The 26,991-nt window shown below is 37.2% G+C and overlaps 3 protein-coding genes across 4 annotated transcripts in view; 1 reads left to right on the top strand and 2 right to left on the bottom strand.

The window, feature by feature from the left end:
- LOC144452860 (insulin-like peptide 7) overlaps nt 1–1,093 on the bottom strand; it is a 38,327-nt gene extending 37,234 nt beyond the window's left edge. Inside the window, exon 1 of the mRNA XM_078144045.1 lies at nt 777–1,093. The gene's annotated coding sequence lies outside the window, so the exon portion shown is untranslated. The remainder of the gene's footprint in view (nt 1–776) is intronic.
- Nucleotides 1–15,986, top strand: part of LOC144452637 (salivary C-type lectin 1-like) — a 112,535-nt gene extending 96,549 nt beyond the window's left edge. The window contains exons 2-9 of one of the 2 annotated variants that reach the window (XM_078143764.1): nt 8,603–8,671; nt 9,384–9,490; nt 9,909–9,942; nt 11,375–11,666; nt 12,934–13,019; nt 13,607–13,756; nt 14,357–14,488; nt 15,808–15,986. In XM_078143764.1, the coding sequence (XP_077999890.1) occupies nt 9,416–9,490; nt 9,909–9,942; nt 11,375–11,666; nt 12,934–13,019; nt 13,607–13,756; nt 14,357–14,484 (765 nt within the window). In that variant the 5' untranslated portion in view covers nt 8,603–8,671; nt 9,384–9,415 and the 3' untranslated portion in view covers nt 14,485–14,488; nt 15,808–15,986. The remainder of the gene's footprint in view (nt 1–8,602; nt 8,672–9,383; nt 9,491–9,908; nt 9,943–11,374; nt 11,667–12,933; nt 13,020–13,606; nt 13,757–14,356; nt 14,489–15,807) is intronic. The other variant, XM_078143765.1, reaches the window with a different exon arrangement.
- A 3,357-nt stretch (nt 15,987–19,343) lies between these two features.
- Nucleotides 19,344–26,324, bottom strand: LOC144453035 (uncharacterized). The gene is made up of 4 exons (XM_078144302.1): nt 26,193–26,324; nt 21,661–21,848; nt 20,044–20,645; nt 19,344–19,646 (listed from the first exon to the last, which is right to left on the bottom strand). The coding sequence occupies exons 2-4, from the start codon at nt 21,842–21,844 to the stop codon at nt 19,359–19,361; spliced, it is 1,074 nt and encodes a 357-aa protein (XP_078000428.1). The 5' UTR covers nt 21,845–21,848; nt 26,193–26,324; the 3' UTR covers nt 19,344–19,358.
- Nucleotides 26,325–26,991: the final 667 nt, after the last annotated feature.

A 26,991-nucleotide genomic window follows, 5' to 3' on the forward strand; every position in this document is an offset into this window, starting at 1 on the left:
TAACTTGCATTGTTTGACTGTGACGTTTGTTGAAATACTACTGGCATATCTTTCCGGTTTAGTTGTGTAACGTTTAAATACTTCATGAATGACATAGGGTGAGTTTTCGGTATACCCTATTTTGCGCGGGTAAAGTTATTTCGCGAAAAAAACAAACCATGTCGATCTGTCAAAGTATGTTCGGGTACAAGGTCAGACTATTAGTTGATTTGCCGCCGATGTTACCGCGGGAAAACTTTGCAGACCATAAAGTCAATACAGAATACAAAGGGCTGTTTACTGTCGTATTCACCATCGCGAGTAGATATAGCAAAGGGAATTGGAGTGTCCGGTCACGCAAATATGTTCGTATAAAGTGCCAGAGAGGTGAGAATATTTTTAATGAATGTAGCAGTTCTTCAACGTCTATCAATGAAATGTGTAAATTTTATGTCCATCATGAATAAATTATCACAAAATGCTTGTCCAAGTGTTACCGACGAAGGGTTGTGTTGTTAAAACTTCAAGACCTATGGTGACAACCACAGAAAAGTAAACATTCAACCCCATGGCACGCTGAATGTAGTATCTGACATTCCCTGTGCGCGCCTAAATTTTTGACGACAGAGGAGAGCCATTTACTAGATAAATGCGTATACCCATGTTAATCGTAAATAGCACTTCTGAATTTTACAAATCTACCAATTTTCAGTAGATAACGTTCAACATTATAGATTAACTAATTTCCGATATGGAAAAAACTTGTGAATGATTGCTCAATATCAAGTTCCACCTACCTCATGTGATTTGGTCTCCCTTAAAGTCACTTTATGCAGTTTTTACAGGCCCCCTCAATGTGTAGGTTGACGTCAATCTTACGATCTTGCTGATGAGACAAATAGCCGGGTATTTTAAATCGACAAATCAATCTAAGCATGGGCACTTCCTACGCATAAGAATGTGAACTTCCAAGATTGTTCGGTTTTCTTTTGCAGTAGGTTGCTTCGCTTTATCTTCCACGGGATGCACTTGCAACACGTGTATGTGACAGGGCAAAAAATACTCAGTGTTAACGGTATCGTTTCTGACAAGATGGGGAAATCATTCAAGTTACAGCAGGTCGCACCAAGACCCCTCAAGTTCTTAGTTATTAACACATTTACTGTATACAACTACTTGAGATAACCCAGTTAACTGTTCAAAAGAACAGATGATAGGAAAGAGGTCAGCGATAGACCAACACTGTCCACAGAAAAAAAACAGACGTTAATATCAAGTTTGCAAACGGAGTACCATTGTCAAACAGTTTTCAAAATGTGAGCATCTCTAAATTCTATTCTCTTTTTGTTTCCTGTTACTTCGCGTATCGACTTAAAAAATGAATTAAAGTATCCGATAATTATTCAGTTAGCTAACATGAATGAAACATACGAAATTTTATAAAACAAAACGTTTTGTTAACAGCTTCTTTATTTTTCTAAACGCTGACAGGACGTATTTAATCATTATTTTCGACTATGACAACATTCATAGTCATGAAACTGTTACCGGACAGATAGCCATGTACACAGGAAGACAGACAGAGTGGCAGACAGAGAGATGGATAGATAGATAGATAGATAGATAGATAGATAGATAGATAGATAGATAGATAGATAGATAGATAGATAGATAGATAGATAGATAGATAGATAGATAGGTAGATAGGTAGATATACAGACTGACGGATGGATAGACTGATGGACACGGACGGACGGACAAACAGACAGGCAGGCACACCGATGGACATACATACATACATACATACATACATACATACATACATACATACATACATACATACATACATACATACATATATACATACATATATACATACATACATACATACATACATACATACATACATACATACATACATACATACATACATACATACAGACAGAATTTCAGAGTTCTACATATATAAAATGTAAGACTTACATAATTGAGTACTTTAGATATAACAAAGGCTAAATCATTATAATTTATTATAAATATCAGTATCACATTTCACGGCATCAAATAAGATAGGTTCAGTCAATACTCTTATGGCACACATTTCACTTAATAAACGAGAGTGAAGACTTGGTGATTTCTCCACCTTGTTGTCATGGCAATGATTTGTCAATGTATTGGTGATATCAGACAATTCAGACATGTGTGTGGTACGCGCTAGATAGCTCCATGGTGTGAATTTATTTACGTCCTAAATTCTGAGTGTTATTTGTATAATACAGTCTTCCCTGGACAAAAATAATCACACTCTATCTGACAAAATGAAATGACATACTGTTACCAAAAAAGTAGCCATTTAATTGAAAACTGCATAACCCTCATCCCCACCCCTTCCCAACATGCATCATACTATTATCCGCGTCTCTTTGTTACAATTCTGACCATAATATTATTGTACCTGAAGAATACAGAATACTTCTACAATTCACCGTGACGGTCAGCCTGTTCAACTGTTGAAACGTAGGTTCTGAATAAATGCAACTCACATACATCCAAAAACAGATGCAACTATTTTGATACGATGTTTGATATATATATATATATATATATATATATATATATATATATATATATATATATATGTATATGTGTCGGTGTACGCATGTGTTTTGTGTTCATGTGTACGTGTGTGTGTCTTTTTGTGTATGTATGTTTGTGTAACAACTGAAGATTTTCAGCATTTGAGATTTACCGTCAAAATAGTACGCTCAAATGTCTCACATTTTTGAATATGTATCATTCAATTCTGATTAAATCCACACGAAAACCCTATGTAATTACTAAAGTAAACAATGGGTACGGAAGTTATTGCAGTTCCACATTACGAAATATGGATTGGTTATGTTATGAATAGTGATATATGAGTATACAGCAAATTATACCAAACAAGAGCCAAGTTGAACAAAACATACGGAATACTAGGCTCTGGTCGTTCTACGTCACGACAACACGCGTTTATGTCACAACAATGCGTGTCTACGTCACTGGTTCTGCTGTGTTCGAAATATGAGTCAAAACGTTCAAAATTGCCATTACTTACCACGCTTTTTCTGTGATATTACTAGCACTGGTATGATTATTTTACTCTCCAATATATTTTTTCGTTCACCCGGAAAATGCTCGTCTAGCGACTCGTAGTGACAAAGGCTCCTTATGTCACTCGTATTTTCCTCGGCTGAAGGAAGACAAATATTGGGGAACAGTATCTAATTATCCAGCAGCTGGTGATCTGTCAACTTGTTTCTTACTTTTTTACATTTAGTATGTTTATTTATTATGTTTAAACACTATTCTAGATACTGTCCGTGGCTTCCAATCTCTTCTCACATCTAGCTCAAACAGGAGCTTAGATGACATTTCAAATTCAAATGAAGTCACCCACACTAATTTAAAGTGGCCATGTGGACTAGTATTGGGGTATTTATTTTGGAATTTTGATTTTAAAAAAATCAACTTTAACTCCTTTATCACAAACGCACTGGTGTCTTTTATTCGCTGGTTGTATTAAAAGACGTTTCCTTTGAAGAAGGCTACTTATCTACAAACTTCTCTGCAATCAAGCTAAAACACATGTTTTCACGATATACATAATGTAGGTGATTAGTGAGGCGATTATTATCGGTAACTATGAAATTTTACTCTTCAAATACGGAGAGTGACAAGTGGGAATAATTTTAACACATGAATTTCCCAAGACGATGGTGTCATATAGTATTTCCCGTTCAATATTATGGTCATGATGCTTATCCTTACATTTGACTAGTGTCAAAACTTCCGGTTACAAAAATAAATCTGTACATGTTTGGAAATGATATACCGCAACCGAAAGGTAAAATTTGTATAACGTACTCAGTACTAGTAATTTTTCAAATTGACATTGGCTAAGTTTACAAGATAGAGACGGAGCAAGTTGGGTATACCATCGAGATTCTTTAGAAAATAATTCAGTATATGTTGCTTATCAGAAAGATCTAACGCAAGAAAAAAGTGACAACAGCAGAGATTCCCTTAAGGTACTGTGTAGAAAATGCCACTGAAAACGAAAGTTCTCAAATTCACTTCAAACTGTGCCATATAGAAGCTTGCTTCTTGTCCGTTTGAAATAATAAAAGAAATTTCGGGTCTACAATCTTGTTTTTCAAAAAAATCTTTTATTTTTCCAAAGGGTAAACACAGTATTGCGGCCATATTGGATTCTAAAATGGTGTAAGTTTTACCACAGTATTGGGCGGCCATATTGGATTCTAAAATGGCGTAAGTTTTACCACAGTATTGGGCGGCCATATTGGATTCTAGACATTTTGACCTCTATCTAAAAAGTTCGTACGGTGACTCGATTTATTTTTTATTTTAACTGAGAATGGGTTCGAACATTTAAGTCTGCATCGAACAAAACTATCAATTGTAGCACTGTACATCTTTGTTATTGTTTTATATATTTTTGTTGAATCTTTCCTTGACACTTAAAATGGTACAAGTTGAGTTTTTAAGTTTTTTGCTCACGTGAAAATACACTACAAATAAAACGTTGATTTACTATCCTAGTATAATGTTAAAGTCGGTGCATATCTTCTATGACATATATTACAATTCGTGTTCTGGTACATGGTATTCTTAGAACTGCTGATTGCATAGTAGTGAGTTCCAGTACATTTTTGAATTACATTATCAGATCATACCAGGTTTGAGTTCAGTTAATTGCAAATGGTGGCTAAAGTATAGATAAGTAAGTTGTTTACTTTGAGTACACTTTAATATGCATATAAAATTACACCGAAAAATATTTAAAGCCAGGTTGTTGTGTCCCTTTTATTCCTATGTATATGCTTCCATGTAGCATGTGTAGTAACTTTTAATTAACGAGAAACCGGGGTTCTTGGATCGGTTTGAAAGTTGATGTTTCTTTAACGTCTCCTCTTCTAGATCTACAGTCTGACTCGGTTCTAAATGGTATGCTATCATCAATGTCTGATTCCATCCAATATCGTTTTATTGTGGGAGTTTGAGATTACACGACGTTGTCCCTTAGAGTGTCAGCGTGTAATATGACACTCTAATCACACCTATTAGCTATATAGAATTTGAAGACTTATTGCAGATTACCAACTCAATACGGATGATGTTCTATCATAGTCAGCTGAACATAACAAGCCACTCACATAAAAAAAATCACCTTACACCTTTTTGTCCGCTTTCAGCAGAGATGTTTGAAGAGAGCACATGTTTCAGTCTGCTGTACCATCATTTTTAGCTGACATAACCCTTTCGTAAAATTAAATGTCCCGCTTATTCTTTAGAAGGGGTTGAATTGTAAAGGTCTTTGTAAAAGTGTCTTCGGTAAATAAAGAACGGCTCTTTTGAACCCATGGTTACAAGTGAATTTACAACAACGTAAGGCCTAACAAAAGAAATTGTGTGGTTCAGACAACGCTCAATTTTAGAATAGATGGGGTATATATATATATATATATATATATATATATATATATATATATATATATATATATATATATATATATATATATATATATATATATATATATATATATATATATATATATATATAGTTTTGGTAGTACTGGAACTCTTTCTTGGGTGTAACTCGGAGTTTCACGCATATTGCGATCATCAGACACTCTCAGAGTGTCTGATGATCGCAATATGCGTGAAACTCCGAGTTACACCCATGAAAGAGTTACAGTACTACCAAAACTATTACGCTCTGCCACTGCGGTATAGAGCACTGTCTTAGCAGATTGATACTCACCGAGTATATATATATATATATATAGATATATAGATATATATATAACTTGGTGAGTATCAATCTGCTAAGACAGTGCTCTATACGGCAGTGGCAGAGCGCAATAGTTTTGTATATATATATATATATATATATAACTCGGTGAGTATCAATCTGCTAAGACAGTGCTCTATACCGCAGTGGCAGAGCGCAGGGTATATATATATATATATATATATATATATATATATATATATATATATATATATATATATATATATATATATATATATATATATATATATATATATATATATATATATATATATATGAGTGTCTAGTTCAGGTAGATATGTTTTCGTTGTTTTCCATATGGTCTCTGTGTTATTGGTTTCTTCTCATCAGATGTACAGCCATTGCAGATTGGAAGAACGGTTTTATATTTTCTTTTCAGGTTGATGTCTGTTTCCGCATCCACTATTTCTGTTTAATTTTCGCGATTTTATTATTTTTTTCTTAAATACCTAAAAAAAAGTTTATGATCGGCGTGAACAACCAAGTGGGGACGGATGACCGGAACCACATAATTTTTTTGTTAGGCATAATTGCCAATCATAAATCAATCAATGTTTATTATGTATTTTTCCAGCTCAATACACATCTGGGGAGAATCTGAATTCTTAAGATAACGCAGGTAACATTTTAGCTCCGTGACGGGAAGATTAGATCGTTGACCTGTGGGATGCTGAGAGTATTAGAAACACTATACCTGAGATCATATACCTATATCTTTTTAATTTTTAAGCCAAATTTTGGGGAGGGAGTTACTTATGAGTTTAAATTAACAATTGGACAATTGGGAGAAGGGGTACATCCACTGGAAGCAATAGAAGTGTGTGTTAACTGATCGGCCCGAGTTGATATTGGACCCAATCTTAGTTATGCCTTAGGTTTCAGTGCTATGCTTATTATGACGTATACAGGCATACAGGTATACAGGTACAATTCTGATTATAGGCCTTATTTAGGCCTCTGATATCAGATCATGGTTAACTAAAGTCTTATCAGTGCGTATGCTTGCATAGTCTTCAATTACATTTCATTTGTAAGTCCTTCCCAGTGTCTATCTAAACGTCTCTCAAAAGTATATAGATTTTGTGCATCCACCACATTATTTGGGGAGACTATTCCATTGGTTTATACTTCTATGTACAAAAGAAATTTTTTACTAATATCCAGCCTTGTATGGACTTTGAACAGTTTATATTGATGCCCTCTAGTGTCACAATGTCTGGTCTTGACAAAATCAGTCACTCGAGTGTCATATTTCCCTGACATAATTTTATAGAGTTCAATCATATCTCCCCGTAGACGACGATAAGCCAAAGTTGGTAAGCCAAAGTATACCCCTAACACATAAACTACACGTCAAAGAAGTACAGGAGATTTTATCATTTTTTTGGAGGGAGGGAGGGAGAGAAGAGAGAGAGCCATAGAGTCAGATGTAGAGTGGTAGACACAGAGCGATAGACATAACGGTATAGACAGTAACAATCTAGATAGCGCCAACACTTATTTCAAGACAGGCAAATATAGAGAGAAGCGTATATATATGCATACAGTTAGAAAGATAAACAGGTAGATAGAGTGGGGATGAGACAGTTGAAAATATGCAAACGGAGAGAGAGAGAGAGAGAGAGAGAGAGAGAGAGAGAGAGAGAGAGAGAGAGAGAGAGAGAGAGAGAGAGAGAGAGAGAGCTGGAGAGAGATATATATAGAGGGAGGACGGGAGGGAGGGGGAGAGAGAGAAAGAGACAGACAGACAGACAGACAAAGGGAAAAAGCAAAGGGAAAGTGAGAAATTGTCATAAAATGCTGTATCAACATTGAGGGCGCTTTGACAATTTGCAACTTTGAAGTATTTCTGAAGTACGAATCTGACATTGGTATGTAAATAGATGTGCTCAATTATCCAGGCTTATTTGACTAAAATGTTGTTTTATAAAAAACAAAAAACAAAAGCTTTTTGTACAATAATTTATCTATCTATCTATCTATATTATCTATCTATCTATCTATCTCTGTTCCTCTCTATATATATATGTCTGTCTGTCTTTCTATCTATCTATCTATCTATCTATCTATCTGTCTGTCTGTCTGTCCGTCCGTCCGTCTGTCTGTCTGTCTGTCTGTCTATCTATCTATCTATCTATCTATCTATCTATCTATCTATATCTATCTATATATATATATCCGTGACTGTCTGTCCATACATCCATCTACTCATCCACCCGTCTGTCTATCTCAGATGGTGGCTTTAGATGGTGGTATGTTGTGAAACCCGTACTTATTGAGTACTTATTAAATCAGCAAACACGCAATGCTACTAAAAGCCAGTAATTGATAAATACTAAGTGCCTATTAAACTAATGTCAAACCGAAATAAATCCAATCGAACAGTTTTACACAGTTCAGAAAGAATAAAGCCATCTAACATGTTTTCATTTCCACACGCAATCGTATCTCCATATCTAGGTCGCACATCCGGGTACTCTATGGCCACTACTTTTTTTTATTCTTGTTATTACTGAATCCTGGAACACTTTTTATAACGTAATTTTGACTCGGTGAACTTTTTTATTTTACACACCAGATTATTTATTTAAAACTACCTGAGACAATATAATTATGTGCACGGCACTAACATACTAAATATTACCGATGTTGACAATATCATAGTAGAAATCCAAACATTCACAGTGATTGTTGTTAAACAAAATATTTTTTTCTACATGCCGTATGAAATGTTGTATAATAACAAAGCCTTCCCCAGTGAGGACTAAACCGTTTACATCAAGCCGTCCTTCTTCCAGCTTGTTGAGTCTCTCAAAGGTAAGTTGCGAACTACAACTGTTCAAGCTTTATCGCAAATATTTTAGTAGCTGTTTGCCTGTACTAGTAATCGTAAACGCACTGGTTATTGCGAAATTCCATGACTTCGTAACAATATTATTTTACATATGTATTCAAATCAGTGAAAATATTAATAAAAATTAATTATGTATCAGTCACAACATCAAAGTGATGTATTCTGAGTTACTATTAAACAGTACATTGTATTATATGTTTCTTTGCTTTTTCGCATAACTTTTTTAGACTCTCACAGCCTCGCTACTTTCATTTAATTGGCAGTGTTTCATATATCAGTTGCTATAAACTGCAAGTTCAAGCTAGCCGTCAAAGGTTGCTTTTAAAGATTATCCACACGAAGTGACAGGTAACTCACTGCGAAAGTGTTTGCAGAATATACAATCCTTTATCTTCCAGATGAAATGTCGTTTAATTAACCTCACAGAAAATAAATAATTTTTAAATCGCTCTCTCTCTCTCTCTCTCTCTCTCTCTCTCTCTCTCTCTCTCTCTCTCTCTCTCTCTCTCTCTCTCTCTCTCTCTCTCTCTCTCTCTCTCTCTCTCTCTCTCTCTCTCTCTCTCTCTCTCTCTCTCTCTCTCTCTCTCTCTCTCTCTCTCATATTATGCCTAACCTAACGTTATTCTTAACATAACTTGACTTAATTAACACTAGAGGTGTGTAATTATTTAACAGAAGCAAAGACACTGTGACAGACTCTGATAAAGATGGCAGTCCTCTTTATATATGGCCTGGTCGTTGTTTGTCAGATACTATACTCTGTACAATCTGATGATATCTTTGTAAGTGTCTAAGTATACATAGTATATCATAATAAGTTCAGATTCTTTTACCATAATTCATAACAGAATAAATTATTATCATTATTATTGAATATTCCTTGGAGTAATTTAATATATTATCAATCTTAGCAGAAATTAATCGATTGATGAATTATTATTGGTCACCGATACTAAAGATCATAATTTGTTTGAGTGATCTGTCTGTCTGTCTGTCTGTCTGCGGTCTGTCTGTGTGTATGCCTGTCTCTCTGTCTGTGTGTATGTATGTATGTATGTATGTATGTATGTATGTATGTATGTATGTATGTATGTATGTATGTCTGTCTGTCTGTCTGTCTGTCTCTCTGTCTCTCTGTCTCTCTGTCTGTCCTTATCTATCATACGAGCTTTTGACATGATTTTATTTTGATATACACAGGATCGTACTAGTAGAGCAATGACCGCTGATACAAGTAAGTATTATAAAGAATCTATGAATGATAAATATTACATGTAACACCTCAAAGGTCCATTTTGGAGAAGGGTTAAAAGGATAGGCGTAAAAACAGCTGAGTTCTAGCAAAAAGCAAACCCAGACCAACAGAAACACCCTATATAATCCTTAGGCCTAAAAAATAATTGTTTGGTTCTGGTTACCCGACCCCCACCTAGCGTTTCACTTCTGACCCTAAACTTTTTTATGTATTCGAGAAAAAAACAAAATCGCAAAAAATTGTGAAATCTCACGAGAAATAGTGGGTGCGGAAACTGACATCAACTTTAAAATATTACCAGTTACACATTTTACAAGTTAAGTATTGTAAAAAAAAAAAAAAGTGAAAGAGTGGGCTGATGTATTTCCTGGGATGTTGATTTTTAAGTGCGGACTCAAAAATCAATTTCATTAGATTTATTGCACCGTAGCTACACAAATACCGTCAAGAGTGTGTTGTATCTAACTAAACGTTTCAAAAAACGTTTCCGTACCAGCAAGTGTAGTTTTAACTATAAGTGAAATGGCAAACCGACTGGTGCAAATCGTTCACCGAAAATTGAATTTTTTTTTATATCTCGCAAACGTTGCGTGTGTATTTTCTAGTGACCGTCTGATCCTGAAAGAGCTACCAGTTGATTTCATAATATCATTATTCACGCTCACTGGAAATGTTTTGTTCAGTTCTAATTCTGTGACGTCATCAACACATGCTCGCATAATGAGATGGACGAATAATGAACGTGACGAATTTTATGCTCCGGTCGTTAAAACTAACGAGTATGCATTAACCTTTAGTTTCAAGTATTCAAAAGCAATATTTCAATGTTCAGTCTCTTCTATACCATGTATAATATATGGACAGTTTCCCATACAAAACAACAACAACAATGTTTATGGTTGGGGGCTTAGACTAGGATCGGTCAGGTTCGGAGTAAAAAAATGTGTGGTTCCGCTTACATTCAATTTTAGAATAGATGGGGTAGGTAGATTGTTTATTTTATTTTACTTAATTTTTTTCATATGTGAGTGTCTAGTTCAGGTAGTTATGTTTTCCATTGTTTTCCATATGGTCTCTGTGTTATTGGTTTCTTCTCATCAGATGTACAGCCATTACAGATTGAAAGAACAGTTTTATATTTTTTTAAGTTGATGTCAGTTTACGCATCCACTATTTCTTGCGAGACTTTTCGATTTTATTATTTTTCTTCTCGAATACGTAAAAAAAATGTTTAGGGTCGGCGTGAAAAATTAGGTGGGGTCGGGTAACCGGAACCAAACAACTGTTTTATTTTCCTTGTCGGAAACGCATTTTTTTTGTTTGGCCTAATTAATACTTTGCTACTTTACAACGAGGTGTAATTTGTAAAACACGATGACATTCATTTTTTCTCTTTTCTAACTGTTTATAGAAAGATTTGTTGTCGTGGACGAGAAAGTGAAATGGGAAGAGGCCGCAAACATTTGTGAGAATAAAGGGGGACAGCTTGCACAGCCTGACAGCAGCGTGGCAAACGATTATTTCGAAAACAGGTTGAACGTGATGATTGCTAGTACTACGGGTACGCATGCGTATTGGATTGGATTGAGATATGATAAGAGACAGGAGGTCTTTAGGTGGTATGATAGAACTGCTATGACGTACTCAAACTGGGGTAAAAATGCTCCCGGGAATTTTCAATCGAAGGAGTGTGTAAGAATAAAGTAAGTCGAACTAAGCATTGAATTATAAATTCTACAGTTTATATTTATGACCCGGATATAGATTTTGCCGACCTAAGGTGTCTGGCAGAAGGGTCAGGGTTCAAGGAAGACCAGAGAATAACGTTAATACTGCGACACAAAAATCAAAAGCCAGATTGTGTGTCCACTCCGGGGGCGGTACCAATGGCCAGCTCTGTTCACTGGTTAGGGGTGTGTGGCTCCCGGGGGCGGTACCAGTGGTAAGCTCTGGTAGGGGTGTGTGGCCAGTGCTGGAAACCCAAGACCCCATTCTAGACCCATTTTGACCAAAAGTCAATACCCCATTTTAGACCATTACAGGATTAAGATGAAAGTTTAGACTAAAAGAAATAAAAAAATACCAAAAATTTTCCTTACGAGGCAACATTTGGGACAATTAATGGCAGTTATGATTCGGTAAAGGACAGTATGGATCACAGTTTAGACCAAGCAAACTTATACTCAAATAAGGGAAGTAGACGGACAGTCACGTTAATTGCAATATGTGGTAAAGTTTGCCAGATAAGAGCTCGAGCGTAATAAGGAAAGTTGTTGTACATGTTCGATGGGTAATTGAATTGCATTTGAAGTGATACTGGGTATATATGATCATACATAAACAGTTCAACTTAAACGGAGATAATCTATTCAGTTCGATTATCCTAATCCAACCGACAAACTCCATACAACTAAAAGTTTCTATACTATGATATGGCGTATAACTCCCAGTGTAACAGTTCTTTTTTAATTTCTATTTTATCAAGACTCGACAAAAACACAGAGTGCGAAGATAAAACACTGAGAGTATGGGTAGCAACTAAAAGTGTATTAAATTACTCAAATCCACACAGGGGATCTTCCTCGTGAGAGTGCAGTCCCGCAAACAGTTTCTTAATAGTGAACTGGTGAAATTCTTTTTCACGGTTACAAGTAGTCTGTAAGGTACGCCGTGACGGGGCGCCCTCAAACATCAGGCAACCCCTGAGAGGAGGTCGGTGAGGGCGAAACGTCACGACGTATCTTACAGTCTAGGTTACAAGTGAACTAACTAAATTCACATTGCAATTTTTATCCTATCAGGTCCCCAATTATGTAATTGCTGACTGAAACACACGCTTCAAATTTTGCCCAAGGACTAAGGCTTACATCATTCCAAACAGACTGGCTAGCCTCAAATGTGAAATCTGTAGGTGCCAGGCAAGCTGGCCACTCTAACCACTCTTCACATGTATATTGTTTTGTCTTTCAGGTCCAAATGGCTTAATAATAAATATACTTATCCCTGGGATATTAAGGGTTGTTCAAGTAAATTGAAATTCATCTGCGAGATTCCAGGTAGGCAAGCGACCTCACCGTCATAATTTTCCTATTTATTAACATAGTATACCCCCAGAAATGACCCGGGAACGTTAACGCCATGACAGGAAATATATGTATTTTCATAAATTTTGCGTGATTGCCAACTTGAAGAAACATCAAATTGAAACTCCTTTTCATCTCGATTTTTCTCACACTATTCCTAAGTGCTTATTACCTTTAGATAAGTAGTCATGAATATTCAGTGTTCATCTAATACATATTCATGACTCCTAAGTATGTATTTCCTTCAGATAAAGTCATGAATATTCAGTGTTCATCTAATCCATATTCATGACTCCTAAGTGTGTATTTCCTTCAGATAAATAGTCATGAATATTCAGTGTTCATCTAATACATATTCATGACTCATAAGTGTATATTACCTTTAGATAAGTAATCATGAATATTCAGTGTGCATCTAATAAATATGTATGTCTGCTAAGTCTCATGTGGCAACGGTGAAACAACATGGTTTTAAGAACAATATATATATGAAACAGAGTTCCGATTTGGTGTTTCTTGCCAATCTCACGATATTAAATCATTTCAATTTGTTATTTCAGACGAGTGCCCCGGTGTCCAGTGTGTCACTAATCCATGTGACGTCACTTCCTGTGCAGACTATCCTGCAGCAGAGTGTCGACCTAACTATTGTGGAGGCTGTAACGCAGAATTCTTCGACATGGAAGGCAACTTGTTAGATTGTACAATCAGTAAGTTTTCTAGTCTCGGTTACCCAGACTCCCACTCCTGGGGGCCCGGGCTCTAATACAAGACCACTCAGCCGAAAGTCTGGGAAACTCATCCAAGGTCGGTCACACCGGATCTCTTCGAGTCCCCATAGCAGTGCATGCTGGGGAATACTTCATATCCAACATTGCAGGCTGAACAATTCACGTACATCTTAATTACTACGAACAGGCCTCGTACATGTAAGCCCATTTTTCATTACTTGGAAGAAATGTACTGTCACGTGACTTCCGGTGCGAGCGATTTTGGATTACGAGTTTCCAGGCTCTAATCAAAGTCGATGTTGGATATTTTCGAATAACATGTTTAAAATGCATATGGAAATGATGTCAACTTCCCGGAAATATGTTCACCAGACCCAAAAATGTGTTCCTACTGTGGGATGATTTTGCGCAATATCCCCAAAATTGATGAAAATTGTGTGACAATTTACAACCGACTGGATTTAAATTTGCATATTCAAATTAGTTCTTTCTGGAGTAAGCCTCCACGTGTATATGAATATAATAAGGGAGAGTTGTGATTCAATTTTCACAACTTTTTTCATTTTTTTGACTACACAGGGTGTCCCGATACCTCGGATATTGCCGGTGCGTGTATTGAAGAGTGCCGAAGCCATGCCGACTGTCAAAATGAAAATCAAGTATGTTGTTCCAATGGCTGTGGTCATTCATGCATTAACCGACCATAATAAGGTGAGTGTGACGTCATATGTAAAAATATGAATCATTTCTTGCCCGTAACTTAGCAATAATTTCATGTGGGTTAGAAAACTCTTTTTCGTAACCACCACTATAAACCGACATTTTTTTAACCTATTTAAAGTTTAGTGGTCGTCTTATACGCATGTGCAGATAAATTGCTATTTGTTTATTGATAAACCCGATGCGTTATTAGAACTACGTAACCCCCTATCCATCCCAAATTTCAAGCACCACGTTGAGTTATGCCATGGCTTAATGACACAGCATAACACTATGTTTGACTGGAAAAGTGCCCAAGGGACCAATTTCACAGAAAATCAACTGAAAGTTCGACAGATAGCTCTACGTTTCCATACGAAAGCTTCTTCTTTGCCATTATAACATAATCCGATAACATTTGGAACTTACGGTATTATTGGCAAGTAAATAGACAATCTTGGGTTTTTCCTATAGAGTTTAACTTGAATAACACAGAATTCAGCGGCCATATTGGATTCTAAATATGGGTTAAAGCTGCCCTCGCTGCGCCTGAAACTTTCAAGTTTTGAACCTGTTTGTTAGATATACTTGACTTATTAATAATATCGTAACACAGCAGGATCCTTTACCCAATCACATTGAACGCTGATAAGCATTGCTATTCTTTCACAATACAGCAAAAACAGGCTTCTAATGAAAACATTACACATGGACTTGATGATTTTAATTGCTGTAATTGTTAATTGTCTAACTGATAGTCCACATTTCAAATGGACTACCTCTACATCCCCCACTGTGCATGGCACCTATGTAATAGTTTCTATTGCATTAGAAGTTGTCTGAGTGTGTGTAAAAAAATTTATATTACATGAGTGAAACACCAAACCTACATCATTTCTACTGATGTAAGTAGTATAAATCTCACCCCAAAAATGTATAAAACTCATCAGTTTGTGCTCCTTTAATTGAAAATGAGTTGAAATTCTTCAAAATAGCACCACAAGTTTATATATTCTATTCCCGAGGTACATACTATGTGTGTTTTCGATTAACATTTCATATATGTCCAGACATGACTGTTGTTAACGTCTTTACCTGTTACCCGGGCAACGGTAGGATAAAATTCTATGACATTATACTCTATAGTGGTCTGAGGGCTAATGTAATTTTTTTCTTCCCGGCAGGCTTTCAATTATTTGTATTTATTTAAATGTGAATGTTAGTAACTGTTACATAGTATGTTACAATATATAAAACACAAAAAGGAGGTTCATAAAAAGTTACAAATGAGCGTTACTCTTTCTTTATTACCGTTCTCTTTTTGTCAACAGCACTCCTAACACGCAATCATTTCACATGCCACAGTTCAGCGCCCGTCAAAAGGCACAGTTGTAGTCAACAACAGCGCCATCTAGAGTAGTTTTTGGGAAAATGAGATCTTTCGTTTTCGAGATGTACTTTACTTTCACAAGGTACAGTAATATGCTTTGCTACTTGTGATAAGAACTTTCTGCAGTATATTACAATAAAGGTAGCTGCTTAACGAAAACCTCTTGTGTTTCAACTTGATTTCCATGTGTATGTTTCGAGAATAAAATAAATGTCAATGTATGTGATGCAGATAATGTTATAACAAAAAAGTCAGCTTTATATACATACATACACACACACACACACGCATGCATGCATACATACATACATACATACATACATACATACATACATACATACATACATACATACATACATACAAATCTCGACTTCAAAAGTAACATCGACCCACTTATCAGAATAAGATTCATTTTTTTTAATTCAAAAAATCACACTTTGTCCTTTCCATATATTTCATAGTATTTTTCTCAAAACTTGAAGTGGCACATGACTTTAGTGAACGTAGGCAAAACATGGCATGATGGTAGTTTTACTTCACAGTAACGTAGTCTTGCGCCACGAAGCCAACGCTTTGCTCATGCGTAATAGGAGTATGATATGCTACCAACAGACGGAGCAAATTTATGTACGTGATTTCCTTTCTTCCCTCGCGGCCAGAGCGCACTTTGTGTGCCAAACAAATAGGAAAACATACAGCGAGCTAGCTACAAGGCTGGCAAGTGATGCTAACTTCACAGCTACTAACCAAATAAAATAGTACATCCATTTACATTATACATAGATTTAACCATTTCTTAAAAGTCCGCTGCATGTCAATAAGATGTATGTTCATTGCGAAATAAGAATGTTTAGGGACCCCTTCCACAAACCTCGTTCTTATTTAGTCTTTCAAATATCAATTCTTGTAATCGAAGACATTGTTTGTGATGTAATGACAGTTGTAGTAAATTTGTTTTGTGTATTTTTTTAGAATTATATAATCTTTTTTCACTCAATATTGAAGATTCTTAATTTCCTGTCTGTCTGTCTGTCTGTCTGTCTGTCTGTCTGTCTGTCTCTGTCTGTTTTTCTCCATGACTGTCTGTCTATCTGACTCCATCAAACACACATACACACACACACACACACACACTCTCTCTCTCTCTCTCTCTCTCTCTCTCTCTCTAAGTATTCTTCTTAAACGAAGAAAGAATTGAAGAAATTCAACCACAAATAAAAAAAAGGATTCGAAAATTATAGTTGGATCAGAGATCCAGACACGGTGTCAATTAATTAATGGTGAACTGCTATAGTAAAAGCAAACACAAATTACAATTGACGATTCAGTATCTCCACACTATTGCCTACGACTCAACTTATTAGAAAAAATACCGCCAATGGCGTTGTAGCACAACTGTAGTTTTTAAAAATGTTTATCCATATGCTAGTCTATGCTAACAATAGGTGTTTATTTGCTGAATAACTATCCAGTTGCCTATCCAACCATGTTGTTATCTTTACGATAAATGCTATCATTTGGCTGTTGCTATGGGCGTGGTCATGTTGTTAGATATATTTGCATACATTTGTGTATGTTTTTGTTCACTTGTGTATGAATTCCTGATATTGTCTTTGCAATATACGTGATCATTTGGCTGTTGCTATGGGTGTGGTCTTGTTGCTAGGAAAATTTACATACATTTTTTGAATGTTTATTCAATTGTCTATTAAACCCTGTTGTTATCTTTGTGAAATACACCACCGTTTGGCTGTTGCTATGGGCGTGGTCATGGTTACTAGGGTATTTGCATACATTTTTTGAATGTTAATTCATCTGTCTTTCTATTCCTGTTGTTATCTTTGCAATATACGTGATTATTTGGCTGTTGTTATGGGCGTGGTCTTGTTGCTATGCAAATTTACATACATTTTTTGGATGTTTATTCAATTATCTATTAAACCCTGTTGTTATCTTTGTGAAATACACCACCGTTTGGCTGTTGCTATGGGCGTGGTCATGGTTGCTAGGGTATTTGCATACATTTTTTGAATGTTTACTCACTTGCTTACCAGATGATGTTGTTATTTGACCAAAATATACTGCCATTTGGTTGTTGCTAAGGGCATGGTCATGGTCGCTAGGGCCAATTTTGTCAAAATGTTTTTAAGAAAATCTGCAGAATAACAGTTTCAGAAACATCTCGCCAAGTTTCAGACTAATTGACCAAGTACTTTTTGAGATATAAGTTTTTGACCAAAAATGAACATTTTTACACCTAATTTGCATATCACTCATGGAATCATGGTAAGGTTAACATTTCTTCGTCCATACATCCCTAGATACATTCCCATTAAATTTCAGCCCAATCTGCTCAGTAGTTTTAGAATTATAGATTTTTAACCAAAAAGACACATTTTTAGCCCTAATTTGCATATCACTGATGGAATCATCCCGTCATGAACAAATCTTACTTTACACCACCTTAAGAATGTTCCCACCAAATTTCGCACCAATCTGCCCAGTAGTTTCTGAGTTTAAGTTTTTTGACCAAAAATCACATTTTTTGACCCAAATCACACACCTGTGATGCGATCATTTTGATTTGAACAATTTCCCAACTAGACACCCAAAGTAATGGACCCACCAAATATCGTGGCAATCGGTTCAGCGGTTTTTGACTTTAAGTTGTTTACACACACACACACATCCACACACACACACACACACACACACACACACAGACAGACAGACGCCGGGCGATCCCTATAGCACTACTGAACAAGTTCAGTTGTGCTAAAAATGACTTGGGTGGATGTAGTATATTGTCAGCTGTCTCGTACAGTCTGATAAGGGAGAAACACAGTCACCTGATCCTATCTGGTCCATACTGCGGGTTTACTATATCAACGTTCAATTATTAGTTTGTTTGATTGATTGATTGATTGTTTGTTTGTTGTTTGTTTATCTTCTCCTATCAATGACTTAAAACCAATATATTAATTTTTAATTTTTGAAAAGATATCTCTATGACACCGAAATAATTTTTTCTGATCCAACCGAAAAAGTTTGTTTTTCAACTCGAAGAGAACGGCATTGCAGATACTGCATTAAAGTTCTTTACGACTTTTTACACAAGAATGGCAGTGTGGGTTTGGTAAAGTATGACGTCACAAAGTCACAAAGTTGATGAGCAATCTTCCGAAATTTTCCGTTCACCTCTGACGTCACTCCAAAGAAAAAAATAAACAAATAAAATAAAGCTTGAAGACTCAAAACTCCCACTCTACAGCATTTGGATATTGTCATCAATGGCACAAAATAAATAGTCACAAAGTGATCTCTTGATTTTACCCCTATACTAATCCCGAATTGTTCATGGCTTGATGATATCACAACGTCGGAACAGAAGTAGCGAGCCAACTTGTATCCATCCCATGCCTCACCGTAGAGGGCGTAGTTCATGGGTACAGTCGGCGGCTCAGTTTTATCTCTCTTGTCATATTTGAATATTCATGAATAGATCGAGAAGCGTGTCCTTCTCTCCTGACGATTCATTATCAATGACCTCTCCTGGTGACCTCTGACCGATGACCTCTCCTGACGACCTTTGACCACACTTGCATCTGCTTTGCCCTTCTTTCGTCTACGCTTCCCTTTTGTACTATTTCCGTTCGGTTTTCGATGCCATTCCCCAGACGATTTTCCATCGTTGTCTCCGATTTCAAATTGTGGATCTTCTACCATCCACCATCTATCATCATCGTCGTCTTTAGCTTGTCCGTAACTTGGAGACGCAGTCTACAGAATAAGAGAGAGAAACTGTCACTAAGGCAACAGAGCGTAACAAAACTATAGTAGCCTAAAAAGTGTAGCACCACCTTGAAACACAGGGCAACAAGGTTTCAATCAAAATTCTGTTTGTCTGCGTAAATCGTCATAACTTTCTGTTTATTTGCATTATCTTTTTCCGTGAGTTTTTCTAGAAATCTTTAGTGCGCATTTAAGAAACAAATAGCGTATTTCATATTTCAATTGGGTGTTTGAAATGACAGAAAACGGTTTGTCTTTTTATTGTCAATTATTGGTCCTTAAAAAATACCAAACAGACAAACAAACAAACAAACAGACAAACAAACAAACAAACAAACAAACAAACAAACACAGAAAGGTGAAATTCTTGAATTGTTATCCTTACCTCAATATTTTCAACGAGTCTTGAAAGAACAGATTTAGGTTTTGTGTAATTTTTAGTTTTTCCTCTAGATTTCCTCTCCTTTCTTTCTTTCTGTAAACGTTTGGCTTTTTTGTGTTTTCTCGACATTCTGTCTTCATTCATCGAATAATCTTCTTGTTCATTGTTATCCTTGTCAAAATCCTGAGATTCGATATCGTCCGAGTTTCTGTCCGACTGAACCACTTCTTGGGAATCACTTGCATTGCTTTCAGAAGTAGTTTCGCCTTCGGACGTGGTGGTCCTAACATTCACAGTATGGGATTCGAAAGAAGTAGTAGGTTCGGTCGTTGTCGGCGCTGCCCAAGTTGTCATTTCAAACTCTTCAGGGTGATACTTTCGGTAGTAGTCCTCATCTTCCCAGCTACCAAACTTGAAGCCAGCAAATCGGAGAGCCGGGTCCATGTCCTTTGGCCAAGGTGCACAGTAACTTTCAACAGTAGAGTAATCGCACGAATTCTCGCAACATTCGACAACAATAAGACCAGAACCACGTCGACGCTGTGTACGTTCTCCGTAAGCACTGCCACCAAAAAACTTGTGTGCCTCGTCTTCGTCTTGGAAAACTGAAAAAAAATAGAACATAGACTCAATACTATTACAACGCCAAAGAAACGAGATTCCATGTATCTCAAATTATCAAAACACCAACCTCGCCCCCATGTATCTCAAATTATCAAAACACCAACCTCGCTCCATCCGTCATCGTGCAAGCTCTTTTTACAAATGATAGACCAGCTATGCCCGAACTTTTAGAGCCTAGAATTCAGTTGTTTGGGGTGATTTTTGGCGCTCACCTTTACCACCGGGGTACAGGACTGGACTCTAGGCTAGAACTTATAAGCTCCGTACACGTGATTTTTGAAGTTGTGAATAAAATAGATATTTTACCTCAGACCGCTGAGTGGGGAGTTACACGGTTAAAGTCAAATTATTTGGACTCGGCTTTTGGCTGTTTTTATATCAGAGTTGATACCTGGAGGGACATAACATCTATAACCTAATTCTTCCAATTTGGGTCACATGAACGAAATGTAGGTCAAAACTTAATGAGGTCAGCTATTCTATTCTAACAGCAGTGATGGTGGATCTGAGGTGTTATATCCCTCTGTTGAGAAGCGTTCCTGTGTTGAGTATTTACAACCACCCTGATAAGACTAGAATGGGACTAATTGTGCTATGTAGGGTAAAAAATGAAACCGTTTACATAGGCCTCAGAACCCCCCCCCCCCCCCAACTAAATTGGCCAAATGAATATTGTTCCAGACAGGACAATTAATTTCAAATCTGTTCAGTATGTAGAATTGCTATGATTACAAAGTCAGTATGTAGTGAGGAAAATTCTTCCATTGATTTGAGAAATATTTCTTTTTATGGAACAAAACAGATTCCATTAAAAGTAAAATTGATTTTGTAGGATGAAAATTAAATTATTTACACTGCCCACGTGCACCCCAAAAATAAAAGAATTTAGATTTTTATTAAACATTGAACTATTTATCTTGCTCCTAAAGAAGATTGCAGTAGTGAATCATTTCTGTGGAGTCACTAGTTTATGCATATATAATTAATTAGTCTTACCTGCTTCTCTAGTTAGTCTAGTTCTCTGCTTCGTTACATCCGTGTAATAACCTCTGCCATGGCACACCAGAGATAACATGTCTGCTAATGTCCTGCCACACAGTCTGTCCCATGCTAGTGTTTCACCAGAGAAAGCGACCAAGGTGATAAATACTATCAAGAAAATCTTTCCTGATACAGCCATTTTTCTGCGAGTGAAATAAAGGTATTGCCATGAATACATGGTCTGATAGGCAACTATGTTTGTTTTCTAAATACTCGGACACCCTATTGGGGAAACGAGTAAACTCGAAGGATACAGGTCGCAAAAACAAGGACGAAGCGGCCCGGGACAGTATGACTAAATGTGCTTCTTGTGAGGTATAGTTGACAGTTCAAGACGGGTACTAGGCCCACCTGCTGCCTGACATAATTGCGCGACGCGAATTATCGACTGGAACACAAAATGACGAACTTGTCGGGAGTATCACTGACGACACACACTTGGTGAAACCGTATAAATGAATAACGTGAGAATTGTTGACTATTCCAGGGACACACTCATATTTATGAATATAGGGTGGGAAGAAGTCAAGAAATTGCATTGTCTCAGTGCAATGACCTCCGAGACATCATCGGACACTAGTGAACTTGATGTTCAACCGTTGGTAATACGTTCGAGTTCATGAACAGTCACATGAGACAGTTGCAATCCCCAGTCGAGGAAAGTGTAGACAAAAAACAAACATAGAAAACAAACTTTTACGAACTTGGTCACGGAAACAATGTGTTTGATTATAGAGAGAAAACGTAGTCGGGGGATGATGTGATGATGATGATGATGATGATGATGATGATGATGATGATGATGATGGTGATGGTGGTGGTGGTGGTGATGATGATGATGATGATGATGATGTTGATGATGATGATGATGATGATGATGATGTAATGATGATGATGTAATGATGATGATGATGATGATGATGGTGGTGGTGGTGGTGATGATGGTAATGATGGTGGTAATGATGGTGGTGATTTTGGTGGAAGTTTTGGTGGAAGTGGTTATAGTGATAATCATCATAATCATTGACTGTTGACAAACATGTAACGTAATTAAACATTGTCGTTTATTCCCAGTACTTTTTTAGAAGTATTTATTTAACGTAAGATTAGAATTTGCTAGTAACTGTTTTTGATAAAAACAGCATGACGATTCTACTTTAATCTTTTCCAATTTATAAAATTCTCGACGGTGGGAATTTGGAGTTGCTCCAAAGAACTGACTAGGAGTCCCTGCAGGATATCGTCTGTCGGAACATATATAAGAAACGGGATTAGTTTTCCCAAGAGCGACAAGACGGCCCCATAAGGTCACAAACTCGCGTATTTGATGTCATCATGAACGAACGAAGGCCAATGATCAGCTGGTGATACTCCTAAGATTAATGTCATGGTGTATTCCATTGAGAATGATCAGAAAGTGGTCATGGGAAGTGTGGGAGAGTGAGTAAAAGTATTGTGGATCGCGAGCAAAGGGGAGAGAGAGAGAGAGAGAGAGAGAGAGAGAGAGAGAGAGAGAGAGAGAGAGAGAGAGAGAGAGAGAGAGAGAGAGAGAGAGAGAGAGAGAGAGAGAGAGAGGAGGAGGAGGGACAGAACGACATTCATTCAGAGAAACGGAGGTAGAGACACAGACAGACAGACGGACAGACAGTGAATACTACATTCCGAATACTGTATGTTGGTCCTCAGTTGTTCGACAGGGTAGACGAGCCGATACATACTCCTTAGTCTAGTTTCTATACAGTATCATTACGATTTACACCTCCAGTTATTAGAGACCACGTTGGCATTCAGACTACTAATACAGGGTAAACATTCTAGAGTCTATGCATTGATCCATAAATTAGTTATTGGTCCGATATTGAGGTCAATGTCAGTCGAGTTATTATAGGCTCAAATAGCGTCTGCTCCCGTTTGGTCGGTCTAGTCTAAAGGTAACTCTACCCTTTGACGAGGTCGACTTCGTGCGTTCATGAATGTATTGGGGGAGACCCTGATACATCCGTGATGCGTTGAATGATAAGCATCGTATGTTACCTTACGCGAATTGTAACACCGTAACTAGTGCAAAAAGTATATCAACGACTCTAGAAGAACTCGCAATGGAGTATCTGTTAACCATATTTGCTTTTCTCTAGCTTCTCCTCTCTTTATCGATCTATCTCGGCGTATATCCGCCCCTTGCTATATTCGTGTTACGTGTATCTCTACCTAATATGTCAATTCATATTTATATTTCCACTCACAGTAAATATATTTGTCTAACCTCAACATTTCCTCCTCTCATTTTCACGATGACTTCTGGAAGGACTGGTGTGTAATATGGATAAGACGTTGAGGCACGTAAAATGTCACGTGTCACGTCAGCAGTGTCTCATTATCTAATGATTGAGTTGGGCCATATCTTGGTTGGACAATTGCCACACACTCATAATGCGCAGAAAGTTTACATTTCAGTCAAATGAATCGCATAACCATGGCAACTCTTTGCATAATCTATACCAATATCTAACCGATAATTTGTGTTTACCAGATTACACGAAAGGGTAAAAAGACTGTATGAGGGCACGATGAACGTGGTTGGCACCTTGTATGTATTAGAAAATGTGTAACAGTGTTAGAACGGTAACACCATGGAAGTATCAATGGTAACACATTCTGGATCTACAACCCACACGTTTGTTAGCCTACATTACCATCCACCCTCACGTAGCGATCTTACCAGGTATGGTTTCATCCCAGGGATATCCCTGTGGTAGCAAATAGAGTGTTCAAGGTTAACTTTTTAAGTTTACTATATTATCTTGGTTTACAGACTAGGCCGTAAGTAAATACCACATCAGCTGATTATGTTACATAATAAGCTTATCCTTTATAAGGTTGGTAGTGATGGAGAAGGTTTACAGGGGCTGCCAAAAACAACAACATGCAACATTTTACTTTTCAGATTTTCTAATTGAATAGTTAATATTTTCAGGGCTGGGTGCTACTAATGCGAATGCAATGGAGTACCGGTATATTGATTCATAAAGCTTCGGTGATTGAAGAAACTTAAGTTTACTCTTTCGAACTTGAGACATGTTATCAGAAACATGAGCGTCTGACGTGGAAGCATTGTTTCGTTCCTCGAGCCAAGGAGGTCTCCCCTTTACACCTCCATGCTACAGTGATGCTCTAGTCTACTCTAAGGCGTTCGGGCGTGTATGTCGTAACACTGCACTGCTTCGTGCCGCCAAGTAGCCCCCTTCTTCCGTAATGAGACCTGCTTTCTAGCTAGACGTGTACATTAACTGCCACTGCATGCTGTTTTAAGCACTCGTTCATCTTTCCCTTCATACTACCATCGGCACAATTATGGATAACTTTACAAACGCAAACTACATGTAAAACACCGCTTTCTAAAGATCTTCGACGGCTCTTGACGAACACTACGCGGGAGGCCGCTTTCTGTGGTCGAGTCTGGACCATTAATAAACCGCAAATTCCACATTCAAAGATGTAGCACAGTAGCTCGTTTCAGTCAAGCGTGATGGGTGAACCAAAAAGAGTATTCATTCACAGGCATTTTTCCCACACCAGTCAGTACGCTCCCAAATATGTCCATGGGAACTGTGTCAAATCGAATTTCTACTTAGAAACCATGTTATAGTGTACGTAGTGTGTGTGTGGCCATTGGCGACGTTTACCACCAACACAACAGGACAGGTTGGCATGGAGGCATGTCTTTCCAAAATAGTTTGAGGCTATCAGTTATAAATAGAATCACAGGCAAGGTTGCTTCCTTGTCTGTGATAAAACACCTTGAGTCGTAAACAAGTAGACACTAATTAGAGAAACATATTACACCAATGTAAGACTGTGGATGATACTTTCATGGCAACCTTCAGTATTATTTTTGGACGATGGGGGGTTCCTCAATTTAGAATAGTGGCAGTGACCTTGTAGATTTAGACGAGGCGTGACGGTGAACAGTGAAGACCTCCTTTCTCCGATTCACTACTTCGAATTCACCGGACATTTGGAACAATTACATGTACTGTTACATCGACACTTCTATTGTGTCTTGCGGTATGGCTTTCAGTCTGGTATTGGTAAACAACTCGAGTAGAGGGTTCAGACTGTCTCAGCTTGGAGTAATTATACTGACAATACGATTACTCCAAGGTCTCAGTAATAAGTCCATGATCAAATAAGTCTTGGGTCCCCCCACCACCAACAAAAAAAGTCATCGCAAGGATGCCTATATGAGTTTGTATGGCGATGTCACCGTTGACTTGTAAGTTTTCTGATGACTCGGCAAATCTAACAGTACGCTCGTCGACAACCTCTTCACTGGAAGTTAAAAGCGTCGCGTTGTCCAGGATTCTCATGTATGAAGTCGCGGTAAATTTTCCATTCAAAGCAAGGTTTGTGAAAACTTTAATAGACAGCAATTTCAACATGCAATTGGTTTCTTTTTAATGGCACTAATAAATGTTTATATGACTCACCTTTACAACGATCGTGATGGAAAACACCGCCCAGATGCCCGTAAGTGAAAAGCCGTCAGCTGCGGTAACCGTTCGTTGCTCGGTCTGTCTTCTAATACAATCGACCTTTGTCGCTTGCTTGGTGCGGAGGACTGGCACGGTTTGACGTCTTGTAAGCCCTTTTTATCTCGGGTCAGACAACTATTTGTCCCGTATGTTAATTACCACCGTATAATCAGACGGACTCAATTGTTGTCTTGTTTGTTTGAGTTAATTACGAAATGCGCCCTTTGCTCGCAGTCACGCGGAAAGAAGATAAATTTTGCAATCAACAATCTCGGTTTAATTCAAACTTTTCGCAATTTTAGGAGCACCAATGCAAAACTACATAACCGTTAAATTTGGTACATTTAAATCAATTATGCTAGTTCTTCGTTTTAATTAGTAATCTTACTATGATCGGAAAAATCGAAAAATAAGTAACTCAACATATTTACTTAGGAGATACCAGCAGTTTAGTTAGTAGCCACCAATGAGACTGACAGGTTGGCATCACGTTACAGATAAAGCTACACACATACTATAACATTACAGACAACAGCTGATTGATACCTACCGGCAGTTAAACCATGGATGTACCCCTAATACAGCCATACTTATAAACCTATTAAAACACAGATCCAACAATTGTCTTTAACATTATTCAAATATATGTAAATTATAAGCGAATATGCATTTCTTGTTTTTGAAAACTTATACTTTCTAAATGACACGCATTTTATGATATGATGGAAGTATAAATGTGCGTGGGCTGTAAGTA

This window comes from Glandiceps talaboti, chromosome 23 (genome assembly GCF_964340395.1).
Source record: "Glandiceps talaboti chromosome 23, keGlaTala1.1, whole genome shotgun sequence".
Lineage (NCBI taxonomy): Eukaryota > Metazoa > Hemichordata > Enteropneusta > Spengelidae > Glandiceps > Glandiceps talaboti.

Excerpts from the sequence above, each read along its gene's own strand:
- LOC144453035 (XM_078144302.1), bottom strand. The coding sequence starts at position 21,844 with ATGGCTGTATCAGGAAAGATTTTCTTGATAGTATTTATCACCTTGGTC. Across the intron at positions 20,646-21,660 it reads TAGACTAACTAGAGAAGCAG|TTTTCCAAGACGAAGACGAG; the intron begins GTAAGACTAATT and ends ATTTTTTTTCAG. Across the intron at positions 19,647-20,043 it reads GACTCGTTGAAAATATTGAG|ACTGCGTCTCCAAGTTACGG; the intron begins GTAAGGATAACA and ends CTTATTCTGTAG.